The sequence below is a fragment of the Choristoneura fumiferana genome, chromosome 2 (genome assembly GCF_025370935.1).
Source record: "Choristoneura fumiferana chromosome 2, NRCan_CFum_1, whole genome shotgun sequence".
NCBI lineage: Eukaryota > Metazoa > Arthropoda > Insecta > Lepidoptera > Tortricidae > Choristoneura > Choristoneura fumiferana.
Window position 1 is genome coordinate 1,753,064 of NC_133473.1, and position 13,061 is coordinate 1,766,124.

Sequence of the window (13,061 nt, forward strand, 5' to 3'; positions counted from 1 at the left end):
TTACCATACCATACAAAAGTCAAAAGTCGAGCCGTTAAACTCTAGTGGCGCTTTGTTAACAGACTGAGTTGGAAATTAAATGTGGCATTACGTATAGGGAAAAAGTCGTTAGTGTATTAAATCGATCAGGGTTTTCTGAGTGACATTAGTAACTAATAGGAAATGCGTAGGTACGATTTGTCACCAATATTCTGAATTGTATATTTTGCATTGCTCTCCTTATAAATTGATTAAGTAATAGCCACGACTCTTCTTACTCGGTGGTATTATGCCCGGCACGCACCACAGAATAAGTACAAGTAAGTTTCATCCTCACAAATATGACCCATAGTTTAGATGACATCCATAATCAGCCGGAAGACGTCCACTTTTGAACAAAAGCCTCCCCCTCAGAACGCCAGAATGAACGTCAACTCGCCACTTCTATCCACCAGTTGCCCGCAACTCGCGATGTCGACAATCCACCTAGCAACTTGTCTTGCCCGGCCTTGTAATGCTTGTCGCTTCGTCTTCCGATCTTAGTCGCCACTCGAAGACCTTTCTCCCTCAACGGTCATCTGTTCTTCGAACATGTGGCCCGCCCATTGCCACTTCAACTTGCATATTATTCGAGCTATGTGAACTTTAGTTCTCCACGTGAATTTCCGTATTCTGGATTCTATCGGGCAAATAAACTCCAAGCATAGCTCTCTCCACAGCTCAACCGTGACTCTGAGCCTCTCCAAGAGCCTAGACCAGCAGTTAAGGACCACGTCCACGATATATGAAACAATAATTTTAAGCTCTACAAAATTGTATAGCTGCAAAATTATTGTCTGTATTTTTGTGACGTAGAGCTCGCCCAGCTTTCTCACATCCTCCATCTTTAAGTTTTCTTAAAGAAGTTTTTAGCTCTCATAACTTTGGTCTGATATAATCTTCTGTAGCTAAATAGGTTAGGTTGCCGATTTGCATTGCTGAATGCTGATATATTTCCCGACAGATTTTTAACAGAAATTTCTCATTGCATTCTTCAATGTGATAGTGATAGAGAAACAAGCCCGCTCGCACGCGATATCACTTAGCCGGTGTCAAATTAGGCTTATTTATCCCATACCTACATCCACATCATAATTATGCAAGTGATAAACATACATCTCGCAAAGCAGAGCGGTGTTTTCGCATATTATTGTCGCGGTCGGCTTCGCGGGAAGTCGTGTTTCGTGAGTGCCTGATATTGCATCATACTGTACTGTGAGTGGTGTTTACGATTTTAACGCGTAACTTCGAAATAATTTGCTAGGTATAGATTTACGGTTTGCTTTAATGTTATTTATAATTGGTGTATTTACTTACCTCCATACTGCGATGTGTAATTAAGAAATAGAGAATGAGCCACTGTGGAACCTTTTAACAGTAAAAGTCATAGTGACGTCACTCGTGTAGCATGACTCGATAAGGGAATTTATTGTGAAACACTGTGAGGATTTTCCATGGCGGGTCAGGAAGCAAAAGGTTCGGTGATAGGTACATGATGTGACCCCCTACCTACCCAATAATCGTATGTTCCGTAAAAACAATTTTATATATTTTTATTTACATATTTTATTTTAATAAACAATTTAGGTATTCGCATTATTGCCCGCAGCTAGGTTTTACTACCGTACTTCGCGCAGGCGTCAGGCATTTCATCCTCACCACCTTGGTGATTGGCAATCTAGCACTCCGCTTTAAGCGAAAAATTTTCCACGCACGACTAATAAATTCTGGCCTAATCATGAAATGGCGGCGTTTCATGATATGCCTAGGAATTTCATGATCTGCCTAAATGTCAGTGATATTCTAGGCAAATCGTTAAACGGTGAGTTTTGAACGATGGCGGATGTCCCTTAGCCAATTCATGAAATGGCGCCATTTCACGATATGCCTAGGAATTTCGTGATCTGGCGGATTTTACGATCAGCTGCCGACAGATACAAGTGCGACGTGGCGTTCATTGTGGCTTTTTAGGGGGCTTGTCCATCAGTAGACAGGTTCCGACTGATAACCCCCCCCTCCCCTCCCCCCTCCTCAATCAAGGACGAATTTAATTTATTTTGACATTGTATTTTATTGATTGTTTTTTATATTTGCTTGTTTTTACAAATTTTGACGATCTCAGCATAAATTCTTATATAATCTGACTTAATGTATTTATATAATGTAATTGTTATGTTGAGTGAATAAATAAACTAAACTAATGACGATGAATTTAGAAAATTGTGAAAAACATTTTCAGGGTGTTGGGGGCTGTGGGGTGCAAACTGACAAACTTATTATCCAACAATCTGCTGCAATATTTCCGATTAGGTACTTACAATTTTTTAATCTTGTATAACGTAAAGTTTATCTCAACGGTTCTGGTAAAATGTCTATGTTTCGCTTCAAGTTAAATGATAAGACTGTTTCAAAACAATTTTAAGTATATTTTCATGCGATTTACTTTGTTTAATGGTTTTTCAAGTAAACTAAAGTAATACTACAATAAGTACAGGTACAGTCAACTACAAAGAGTTCAATACAGCTAAAGTTAAAAAAATATGTAGGTATACTTATGCACAACTCGATCCTTGTTTTTTGATTGCTCTTGTCTACCACTCAAAGTTTGACTGCCAGAGATCAACTCAGGGATAAGTCCGCCTTTGTACTTAAAACTTTTTTTTTCCGTAATCTTTTTGTGCAATAAAGAGTATAAACATTGAAAATACAAACTGAAATATAGATGCACAGAAAAACCAGAAAAATAAGACCAGCATTGGGAATCGAACCCAGGTCCTCGGTATGACCACTGCTGGTCAACGGTACAGACACGAATTTCCCCTATGCACCACATATCTTATAAACAAACAAACAAAACCTTACCGTTTTGTGAATACAGTCGTCTATATACAAATTTAAGTAACTTTGACCGTACCTATCGATATCCTGTAGCTAAAGTAAATAAAGTAAAGACAAAACTTCACCACTTTCAGTAAACAATGACATCAATGGCGGACAAGGTGTTCCACCCCCGTTCGGAGGGCATCCCCTCCGAGGGTGTGATGGATCAGTACGCAGACGGAAAGGCAGCGAGGGTGTGGAAGAAGTTCGTGGGAGACAGCAACCAGAGGACGCAGAATTATAAGGACTTCTTGATTGGCCTGCTCCGGGCCAACGGGTGCGTGAAGATATTAGATGCTGCCTGCGGGACTGGGTAAGAAATGTTATGCTTTCTTCTTTCTCGCTTCTGCAACTCATTAAAAGCGGGCTACCCAAAATATGGAAATACAGCTAGAAACACACTGACGGCGGAGGCGGAGCGGTGCGGCGCGGCGCGGCGAGGCGGTACTCACCGGTTGTAATATTCGAGCTAAACTGAAAGAGGCCACACAGAATACCGCACCACGCTTATTTCCCGCGCGGTATTCGAGGGTTGATACATACATATCAACCCTCGCGGTCAGATTTGGAAATTCTATAGCCCTGTTTGACCACCAAAGAATCTGTAGTTAACTAACCATCTTTCTTTTACCTAGAATACAAAATCTCGGATCCCCTTCTCGATAAGAGGCGTTAGTAATAAGATATCATCAGTATTAACACAAATAACAAGATACCTATAGCCTCACAATATTATGTTATGATGTAACTGTGATGATAAGTCCAGGGTGATAGGTCAGATGGTCGTCGTCGTAATTAGGCAAATATACATTGTACGGGAAAGAATCTGATGCAAAACATAACATAGATGTCACTACTTTAATTGTTTTACAGCTAAACTCAAGTTTTGTATCCTATTTTGTTTTGTATCCAAGTTTTGTATGCTATTATTACCAAAAGTAATTCCATTGTATAATTTTTATTGGTTCCTCGCGATACAAGCGAAGCATTTTTCAAATAAACACATTTTATATATTTATTTTAAGTTTAGTTTATGTTTGTTAAGTTTTACGAAACGGGCGGATAAAGCTCGTATCTGAAGCTACTGATAAATTTCAAATGTAATTTCGCACATAAATATCACTAGATGGCATTTAGTATACTCAATGAGCCATTAGGGAATATTTCGCAAAGCTCTGCGAAGGGGGCGACACTAGCGCAAACTGCCATGACCCGTCAGTTCTCTTATGGTTCTCTTTATATTTTTGTCGCCATGACGGATTATGACCAAAGAGTATTAGTACCTATAGAAATCCATACTAATATTATAAATGCGAAAATGTGTGTTTGTATACTTTGTATGTTTGTCCGTCTTTGATTTTTGGCATGGAGATAGTTTATGGGCCAAAGAGTGACATAGGCTACTTTTTATTCCGGAAAACGTACAGTTCCCGAGGGAACAGCGCGTGATAACCGAATTCCATGCGGGTTAAGCCGCGTGCAAAAGCTAGTCATTACATATCTTAACAAAATAACATGATGTTTACATCGATAGTAACGATAGAACTCTATTTCCAAAAAAATATTTAAATAATATGATATTATGGCATCCTACGGACATTTAAGATAGTCATAAAACTGTTAACGGTTTGTGCTAGTGCTGCACTCTGACGGCAGAAAATTGCAGTAAATAATCCCTATTGCAAGCAAGCAACGCAGCAAACGGACCTCACGATACTAACGCCATCTAGCAATATTTCGCCTCAATTAGCCCTCATCTTGAGGTCATCAAACCTTACCACGACTAATCGATCAATCAATTTTAATTACATATTTCTGGTTCATTAATTGCTTGTTTCCACTCCAGGATAGACTCCATGATGCTGGTGGACGAGGGCTTCCAGGTCGTCTCCGTGGACGCATCTGACAAGATGCTCAAGCACGCGCTAAAAGCTCGCTGGGAGAAAAGGAAGAACCCTAAATATGATGAGTGGGGTAGGTAGAAAACCCTTAATAGTTGTACTTGCGTAAAATCTTTTTCTTCAGTTAGTCGAGTGAAAAGGTCCCTTAAACATGCAGCGGTTTTAGCGCCATCTGTTATGAAATAGCTATTACTGATGTTTCACCAGATCGCCAAAAGATGGCGCGACCAAACTATACGTCTAAATAAAATAAAATATGTTTTTTTTCTGAGGATAAAGCTGATGGATCGATTTTAAGCCGTACATTTACTTAAAGGAATTTGCGGGATTCTGGCTTAGGTAGTTAGTACATACTACGTCTATCAACTTAAAGTTGATTGTGTATTCTCGTTTGGATCTCACTTGAAAGTTCGACTTTAGCGACATATTCATTTTACAGGAAGTTGATTAAAAATTGATAGATTGATCAGAGATAGATGTTTGGCTGACCGTACCTGAGCGACCGAGCTCCGATCGGGAAAAATACTATAGGATAGTCTGTGAATTTAACTTAATACATTATTAAATTTCTCGTTTCAGTAATCGAAGAAGCTAACTGGGAAACTCTCCACCGTGACGTGCAATCCTTCCTACCAGACCCTTCCTTCGACGCCGTCATCTGCCTTGGCAATTCGTTCGCTCATCTCCTGGACGAGTTCGAAGACCAACGAGTCCAGAGGCGGGCTCTGGAGAACTTCGCTAAATGCCTGAAGCCGGGGGGGCTGTTGTTCATTGACCATAGGAACTACGACGCCATAATCGATAGTGGAGCTACGCCAGGACATTCTATCTACTACAATGTGAGCAGGCCATTTTTTTGTACAGTCACCTACATTAGGTATTATTGCCACAGCAAAAATATCTGACACGTCTTACCGACCTTAGAAATAGAGTCGTATCAGATATTTATGCACGCTTATTGTTGTGGCAGATATTGGTGCTGGTGTCTGTACCACCTATACTAGAAGGGATGAACTTAAAAATAATTATTTCACTTCTTATACTCCTTAACTTCATATTTTATGCCGAATGAAGGCTACATAAAACGATTTTTTGCGCTCTAGTGCATAAAGTAAAATCTTTGTCTAAGAGCAAGGCTACAAACAACAAAATTTAATATAACCAACAAAAAGTTGGAAAACCCCCGAATTTGTGACTTCAAAGTTCAATATCTCAAAAACGGCTAACCGATTTTGATAAAACATGTCTAAGAACGGCTCAAAAACTGGTTTCAAATTCAAATCGGTTCACCCGTTCAAGAGCTACGGTGCCACAGACAGACAGACACACAGACACACATAGCGGTCAAATTTATAACACCCCTCTTTTTGCGTCGGGGGTTAATAAAGATCTTTCTACGTGTTTTATAATTCTAATAAGCGTTGCTGTTTAATTTCCTCACAATTACAGTAAACAACAGAGAACATATAACTTGTTCAGAAACCTATTTTACGCTCATCTTAACCATCAACCCTCACCTGCGGATCGTGTAGATAAAGACGTCTCGGATGAAATGATTTCTTTATGCACATTATACATATTTACCTAACATTATTTCAGTGCAAGTACCCGGTGGACATAAAGACGTCGGTGCTAGTGGTGGGCGGGCGGCCCGAGCTAATCACGCTGGACTACTGCATCGGCGGTACGGACGACGGCGACGACACGAATCGGAGGTAACTACAATGTATCCTTCTCATCAGCATCATTCCATCTATAGTATACGCCCTTCAGGGCTGGCTTTAGGCGGAAGTGACATTTTTTTTATTCGACTTGATGGCAAACGAGCAATTGGGTCTCCTGATGGTAAGACATTACCACCGCCCATAGACACCTGCAACACCAGGGCGATTGCAGATGCGTTGCCAACCTAGAGGCCTGAGATGGGATACCTCACGTGCCAGTAATTTCACCGGCTGTCTTACTCTCCACGCCGAAGCAACAGTGCAAGCACTGCTATTTCACGGCAGGATTAGCGAGCAAGATGGTGGTAGCAATCCGGGCGGACCTTGCACAAGGTCCTACCACCTGCAAGACATAGAAGAGACGTGGGATGGGGGCGACACGGGGCGAGGGCGTTTCCAACTTGCCTCTTCTGTCTGCTTTGGATCGCGACGTTTCTATACATTTAGTATGAAAGCTGCGACTGCTACGCGCCCCCGTTCCATGTTGTATCTTCTCTGTGTGGCTTGCGCCTTAGAAGTCTAGGAAGAGCCGTTGAGCAAACACGAAGGGCTCACCAAGGGTTCTGTATAATTCCTAGATCGTTATGACAAATTAAATTATACACTATTTTATGTTGATTGTTGTAACGGCAATAGAAACACACTATACTTGTGTAATAAGTTTAGGTGTCTATCTATTACGGTTGTCAACATGCCTGTGACAGACAGATATACAGTGTGCCGACATTACTGTTAATGTCGGCACACTGTATATCCCTGTGGTCCCGTTCACCCTTACGCCAATAATGTCCTTTACGCTATACAAACAATGACTCTTAATTTGATTAATGTTTTTGTTCCAGCGAATTCCGTCTGTGCTACTACCCGCATAAGTTAGATAAATTCACGAAAATGCTGGATGAAGCGTTCGGGTAGGAAGCAAGCACAGCATATACGGTGACTTCAAGCCTTTAGACCAAGTTCCTGTGCCTGGCTTCTACATACACGTTATAGAGAAACCTAAATCATTTTGATGTCACTTTCTACACGTACAGGATGTCTTCGAATTCTTCCGGAATATATCAGTAGGTGCCTCGTGTAAATGTTTTGCAGATTTTTTTTGTTGTGGTTAATACGTGTTCAAAGTGTACTGATCACTAGAACTCCAATGAAAAACTAGAGGCTTTCGGTCAAACCAAGCCAATATAACCTCCTGAAATATTTCAGAAGATTTTGATGATGGTATCTGTATAATTAATAATGTACCATCAGCCAAATAAATGGTCTATCAATTTTTAAACAAATTCCTATCTAATCAATATATTTTATGACATGCAAACGATTATCAACTTTAGGGTGGTGACTACATGGCTGATGGTACCTAGCTAGGTATAGTTTGTTATATACGTTCCATAATGAAATAAAATCTTTATTTAAAACTGTGCATGGAAAGACTTAAATGGCTGATGTGGTTACAAAAAAAATCTTTTAGACTGAAAAATATTTTTACCCTAAGTAAGTACTTAAGGCAAAACTATTTTTTAGTTTTAAAGAAAACTTTTCTGTTGACTGTTGACATTTGTTTATATTTATAAGTACCTAATTTCAAGTCAATCCGACCACTGAAAGTAGATGAAATTTGAGCCATTTACCTAAACTACTTAACAAAGATACGTGCATGTAAAATGAAATGTATCAAAAATATCTGAACACGACTCTATTGTTAACGGCGTGTTCAGATATTTTTGATCAAATTTTTGCTCACAATTTTATGAACTCGACTGTACATGTAAAAAATATTGGTAAAGAATAATATTTAAATAAAATATCTTGTGCTAGTCGTTTTAGGATAAGATTTTTATATTGAATGCTAATTCATTTTATTGACACAGTAGCAATTATGGTAAGTACAAGTACAGTCATCTGCCACAGCGGAGCGTGCAAAAATATCTGACACTTTGTTGTGTCAGATATTGGTGCTGGTGACTGTATTTAGATGATATTCAGAGAAAGCACATTTCTTGAATTCACGTGCGAAATTACATTTGAAATTTACCACGAGCTTTACGGCGAAGGAACACATCGTGAGGAAACCTGCACACACCTGTGAAGTAATTCATATGGTGTGAAGTTCCCAATCCGCACTGACTCCGCGTGGGACCCAGTGGGTCCTAGCAGTGGGATGTAAATAGGCTGGGATGATGATGATATTTCTTAAAAATACTGATATGGGCAATTTTGATAATGAGGGCTATCGCGTATGAAATGTCAAATCTCATAGTTTTGGATTAGCTACGCGGGTAGAATAATTTTGTGAATATTTCGCATTACCTGAAATTAATTATGGCAATTATGCGTTACGAGGCAATGAATGTCTGTGTTTTGAGACAGTTTTGTCATTCGAAAACTTTTGTCGTCCCTTTTTTTCCGAACAAAACGGGACTACGCAACACTGTGGTTGCTCGATATTTTTATGGTACGGTTTTAAGGTGTATTAAATATTATTTTAATCTAAACTTTGTTTTCACGCCCGTAATAACAGACTTTGAAAGCCATACTTAAAAACCTCACGCAACAGTGCGCCATCTAGAAAGACAAAAAACGATAGCCCTCATTGTCACAACTATTTATTAAATACTATTTATTTTATAAGATACATAAGGTGTATTTATATTTGATATGTGCCGTTAAATAAATTTTATTCTGTTTTTAATTTCGTTATTATTTTGTACCTACGGAAGTCTGCTTTTAAAATGAAAAGTTGCTATTCACAATCACTTTTATACTTTAATGAAGTATGAATGAAAATTAGTTTTGAATTGAAGTTAAAACTAGTGTTCATAAAACACATTTTACCCTCACATTAGCCCTCTCCTGCGGCCCAGGTGGGTATAACCGACTCGGGTAAAATGACGCACTTAATGCACTTGTTGCATTCTATCATTATAGGTACCTACTTGTCAGATTTGGAAATGATGTAGTCCTGTTTGACCACGAAGGAATTTGTAGGTAGTTAAGTAAAATTCTCTCTTTAGCCCATGTAGACCACGGCTTATAAAGAAGGCGTAGAATAAGATATTATCAGCAAGATAGATGATGTATGTATCATTTTAAAAGGCAAATGGACGTTTGAAATAATTTACGAGAAAGAATCTGATGCAAAATTTAACATAGATGTCACTGGTGTTGCAACACTTGCAAGACATTATTGAATAAAGGTCGATTTATTTTCAGTGAGAACATTTTTGTCACCGAACCAATCATTAATGGTACTTTCATGAGTTATCGAATTTTCGCATAGATTTCGTATGATCATTGATCATATACGAATAAATAGTGAGCTAAGACATTGTCGGCCATTTAGGTGGGTACCTACTAATGAGCGATGCAATTAACTGAAACTTCTCATATTGATTCTGATTGTGTTTTTTTTTATTTACAACTGTTTCATGGAATTATTGTTAAGGCTATCAAATACGCCTTCCTTTTTTTAATTCCCGACGCAAAAAAGGGGTGTTATAAGTTTGACCACAGTGTTCGTCTGTGGCACCATAGCTCTTAAACGGTTTTTTTTATTTGAAAACAGGTTTTGTAGCGATGGTTCTTAGACATGTTTCATCAAAATCAGTTCAGCCGTTTTTGAGTTATTGAACTTTGGAGTGATATAGTCGCGGATTTTCCAACTTTTTGTTGCTTTGTATAGATAAGCATGGTCAAACTGCCCTTGGCAAAAAATGATTTTCCTTTTACCAGATTATCAACCTTAATATATGTATATGCTGTCACTAAAATTTTAACCCTCAAATGCTTGTGGTTTTCGAGAATATCGCATAAAAATAAAAATTGTTTTTCGTTGTACAAATATCGTATCAGTCATTTTCTGAAAAATATATGACTTATTTATCTATTAGAGTTCAAACACGAGAAGAAGTAGAATAATTTATTCATTCGAATTATAGTAATATAAAAGAACATAATGCGGTTTAACTTAATTCGGGCCTTAACATAGTGCAGAGATGGGCAGGACCCAATCCAATTGACATTTTCTACTAATTTGGGATTTAAAAAACTTCAGAACCAATACTAACTTTTAGAGTATTCATGAAAAAAAATGTTATAAAATAATCAGCTACCAAGTGTCTTATAGCCACAATATACTTTGTATGTATGTATGTAAACTCTTTATTGCACATAAAAATAAAATACAAAGAAATACAAATACACAGAAAGGAGAGCAAACCCTTTACTTTGTGCCCTGTAACCCTGTCCTTTGTAACCCATTCAGCACGAGAGAAGACAACATATTCGTGCCAGCTGCCCTCCCTCATGCCTATATTTGCTGAGTAAGTCCTGCCCATCTCCTAATGAGAATTAAATCTAAGCTAGAGCTAAGTCTACGAGCCGACGATGATGTTATTGATGGGGATGTGTATGAGCTTCACAAAGAAACCGATGAAGCCCATGATGCAGAAGCCGATAGCCGTCGCGATGGCGATCTTTTGGAATTCTGGAAATTAAAAATATATCATGTAATTTTTTTTTGCATTCTAATTTTTGTACTTAATTTTACGGATTTCTCGTTGAAAAATATTTATGTTTAGGTATGCTGTAGCTAGAACTTATTGAAAAAAAAAAAACAGAAAATGTTAAGAGCCAGTAATTGAAATTGGGTCTTCATCAAAAATCGGTTCTCATGGCCAGTCTTGCTGGTTAACTCTAAGATCCAATACATCATACAATTCCATCATTTGCATTAGACAAACACTTGGAATGAAGCTGAGGTTGTATTGTCTAACATTTCTGATACTAGCAATCGCAATTAAGTGACAGAATTGACGTACAAAAACTGTCATTTGATTGTGATTGCGAGCATCAGAAACATTAGGCGATACTGCCTCTGATTTGGATGGATAAGGCTGTGTTCAATTTCCGGGGTCCCCACAGAGCTAGCAGCCTAGTAAGGCAAGTGCATGAGGCAGGATATTGACAGGAAAATGGTTGCCTTGAGAGGTGGCTCACACATTGGTGACATAGCTAATACTTTTAAAATTCAAAACAATTTATGTTGTCTGTGTCAAACAGCTTAGTCCTATGGCCTTGAATTATTTAATTTCAGTAGATAACAGTCACTGTTCGTAGAATTATATTATAGAAAAAATATAACTTTACAAGCATTTAATGAATCAAATAATTTATGTTACAAGCTAGTATACGATATACCATTCTGCCTCTACTAGGGACAAAAGGTAAGGGCTTTTACTGGAGTGTTACTTAATATAATTGATATTTAATTGTTTTTTTTTCTCTTCATATAATGTAAAATAATAACGATTTTTATAATGTCTATTATTCTAATGAGTAAACTGCAGTGGTAGAGGTATATGTTGTGGCTGTAAATCAATAGATATTCTGGCAAAGCACCCATGAAACTGTTTGTAGACCATCTTACTCACAGCTTGTACAGTCAAGTGTAAAAATATGAACTTATTCAAAGTTTAAAAAATAATTACTTACCACACTCTCTGGCGCAATAAGGCAGTAGTAACATATTTTTGAGTGGTTCGAATAGATACTTATTTTTGCACTTGAGTGTACTTTCTTCTCAAAATAGGTTAAACAGAAACATACTCAACACTACTTGTGGGTAAACATTGGTTGCTGTTTTCCGGCGTTATCAACCTTTATTAACTACAATACGCACCTTTCCTGTCAGGCTTGGTGCATCTCCTGACCAGCCTCAAGGAATCTTTGGCGAACTGCTTGCCAGGCTCCACAAATTTCGCGATCTGATCCATTCTGAAAATTAGGACGCAGCTTTAGACAATTTTCACATTTAATACAGCGCTCACTGGAATAACTTCACTAAAAAAATCACACTTACATATTCAGTAATTAGATTTTACAGTTCTAGTTAAAAAACTGAGTTACAGCGTCGATTTTCAACCAGTAAATGTCCGCTTTCGAGAGAGAACGGCACGAAATAATAAACGTCAGCTAGCCACGTATCGAAAAATTTCACGCACGTCACCCGATTTAGTGATGTGCTGACGTAAACATTAGAATTATCGATTTGTCTTTAGTCTGACAATAAAGCGAGTTGTGTGACGTTATTCTAAAATATGTGATATAAATCATTTTTTTTTTACTTTTTTTGTGTAAATATTGTTTAGTAAAGCTTACTAACTACCAGTTTTTCATCATATTTTAAATATTTTACTGAATCATCGATCCTTACACTGCAGTAGGACAAGTATCTCATCACTAGTATAAAAAAACCTATGGCATTAGAAACATAAAACATTCGGTAACACTAGCTAGTTTTTCTGAATATTTTATGTTCTCACATTTGTGCATTCCTATTAGATAAATTAAATAATTATTATATTTAGCGCAATAACATGATCCAAAGTTAGAATATCGAACATCATTTATAAGGCTACCTGCAGTGTTGAAGTCATCATTATCAGGCCTAGTATTAACTAAAATATTCTAATAGTTCTGATTCTAAAAACTACATGAATCCTTTATTTATTTTGATATCAGCTTTTTCACCCTGATT

General features: G+C 37.8%; 2 protein-coding genes across 2 annotated transcripts; one reads left to right on the forward strand and one right to left on the reverse strand.

Annotated features, from left to right (window-relative positions):
• The first annotated feature begins 1,126 nt into the window (after positions 1-1,126).
• Positions 1,127-9,215, forward strand: Gnmt (Glycine N-methyltransferase). The gene is given in 7 exon segments (XM_074111485.1): positions 1,127-1,233; positions 2,991-3,211; positions 4,745-4,872; positions 5,379-5,638; positions 6,399-6,514; positions 7,366-7,435; positions 7,438-9,215. Coding segments are annotated over 6 exon segments (888 nt in total). The 5' UTR covers positions 1,127-1,233; positions 2,991-2,996; the 3' UTR covers positions 7,537-9,215.
• Positions 9,216-10,429: 1,214 nt separating this feature from the next.
• LOC141445424 (protein transport protein Sec61 subunit gamma) lies at positions 10,430-12,474 on the reverse strand. The gene is made up of 3 exons (XM_074111267.1): positions 12,384-12,474; positions 12,204-12,298; positions 10,430-11,009 (listed from the first exon to the last, which is right to left on the reverse strand). The coding sequence occupies exons 2-3, from the start codon at positions 12,295-12,297 to the stop codon at positions 10,897-10,899; spliced, it is 207 nt and encodes a 68-aa protein (XP_073967368.1). The 5' UTR covers position 12,298; positions 12,384-12,474; the 3' UTR covers positions 10,430-10,896.
• Positions 12,475-13,061: the final 587 nt, after the last annotated feature.

Coding starts and splice junctions, on each gene's coding strand:
- LOC141445424 (XM_074111267.1), bottom strand. CDS start 12,297: ATGGATCAGATCGCGAAATTTGTGGAGCCTGGCAAGCAGTTCGCCAAA. Junction 11,010..12,203: donor CACCAAGCCTGACAGGAAAG/GTGCGTATTGTA, acceptor TTTAATTTCCAG/AATTCCAAAAGATCGCCATC.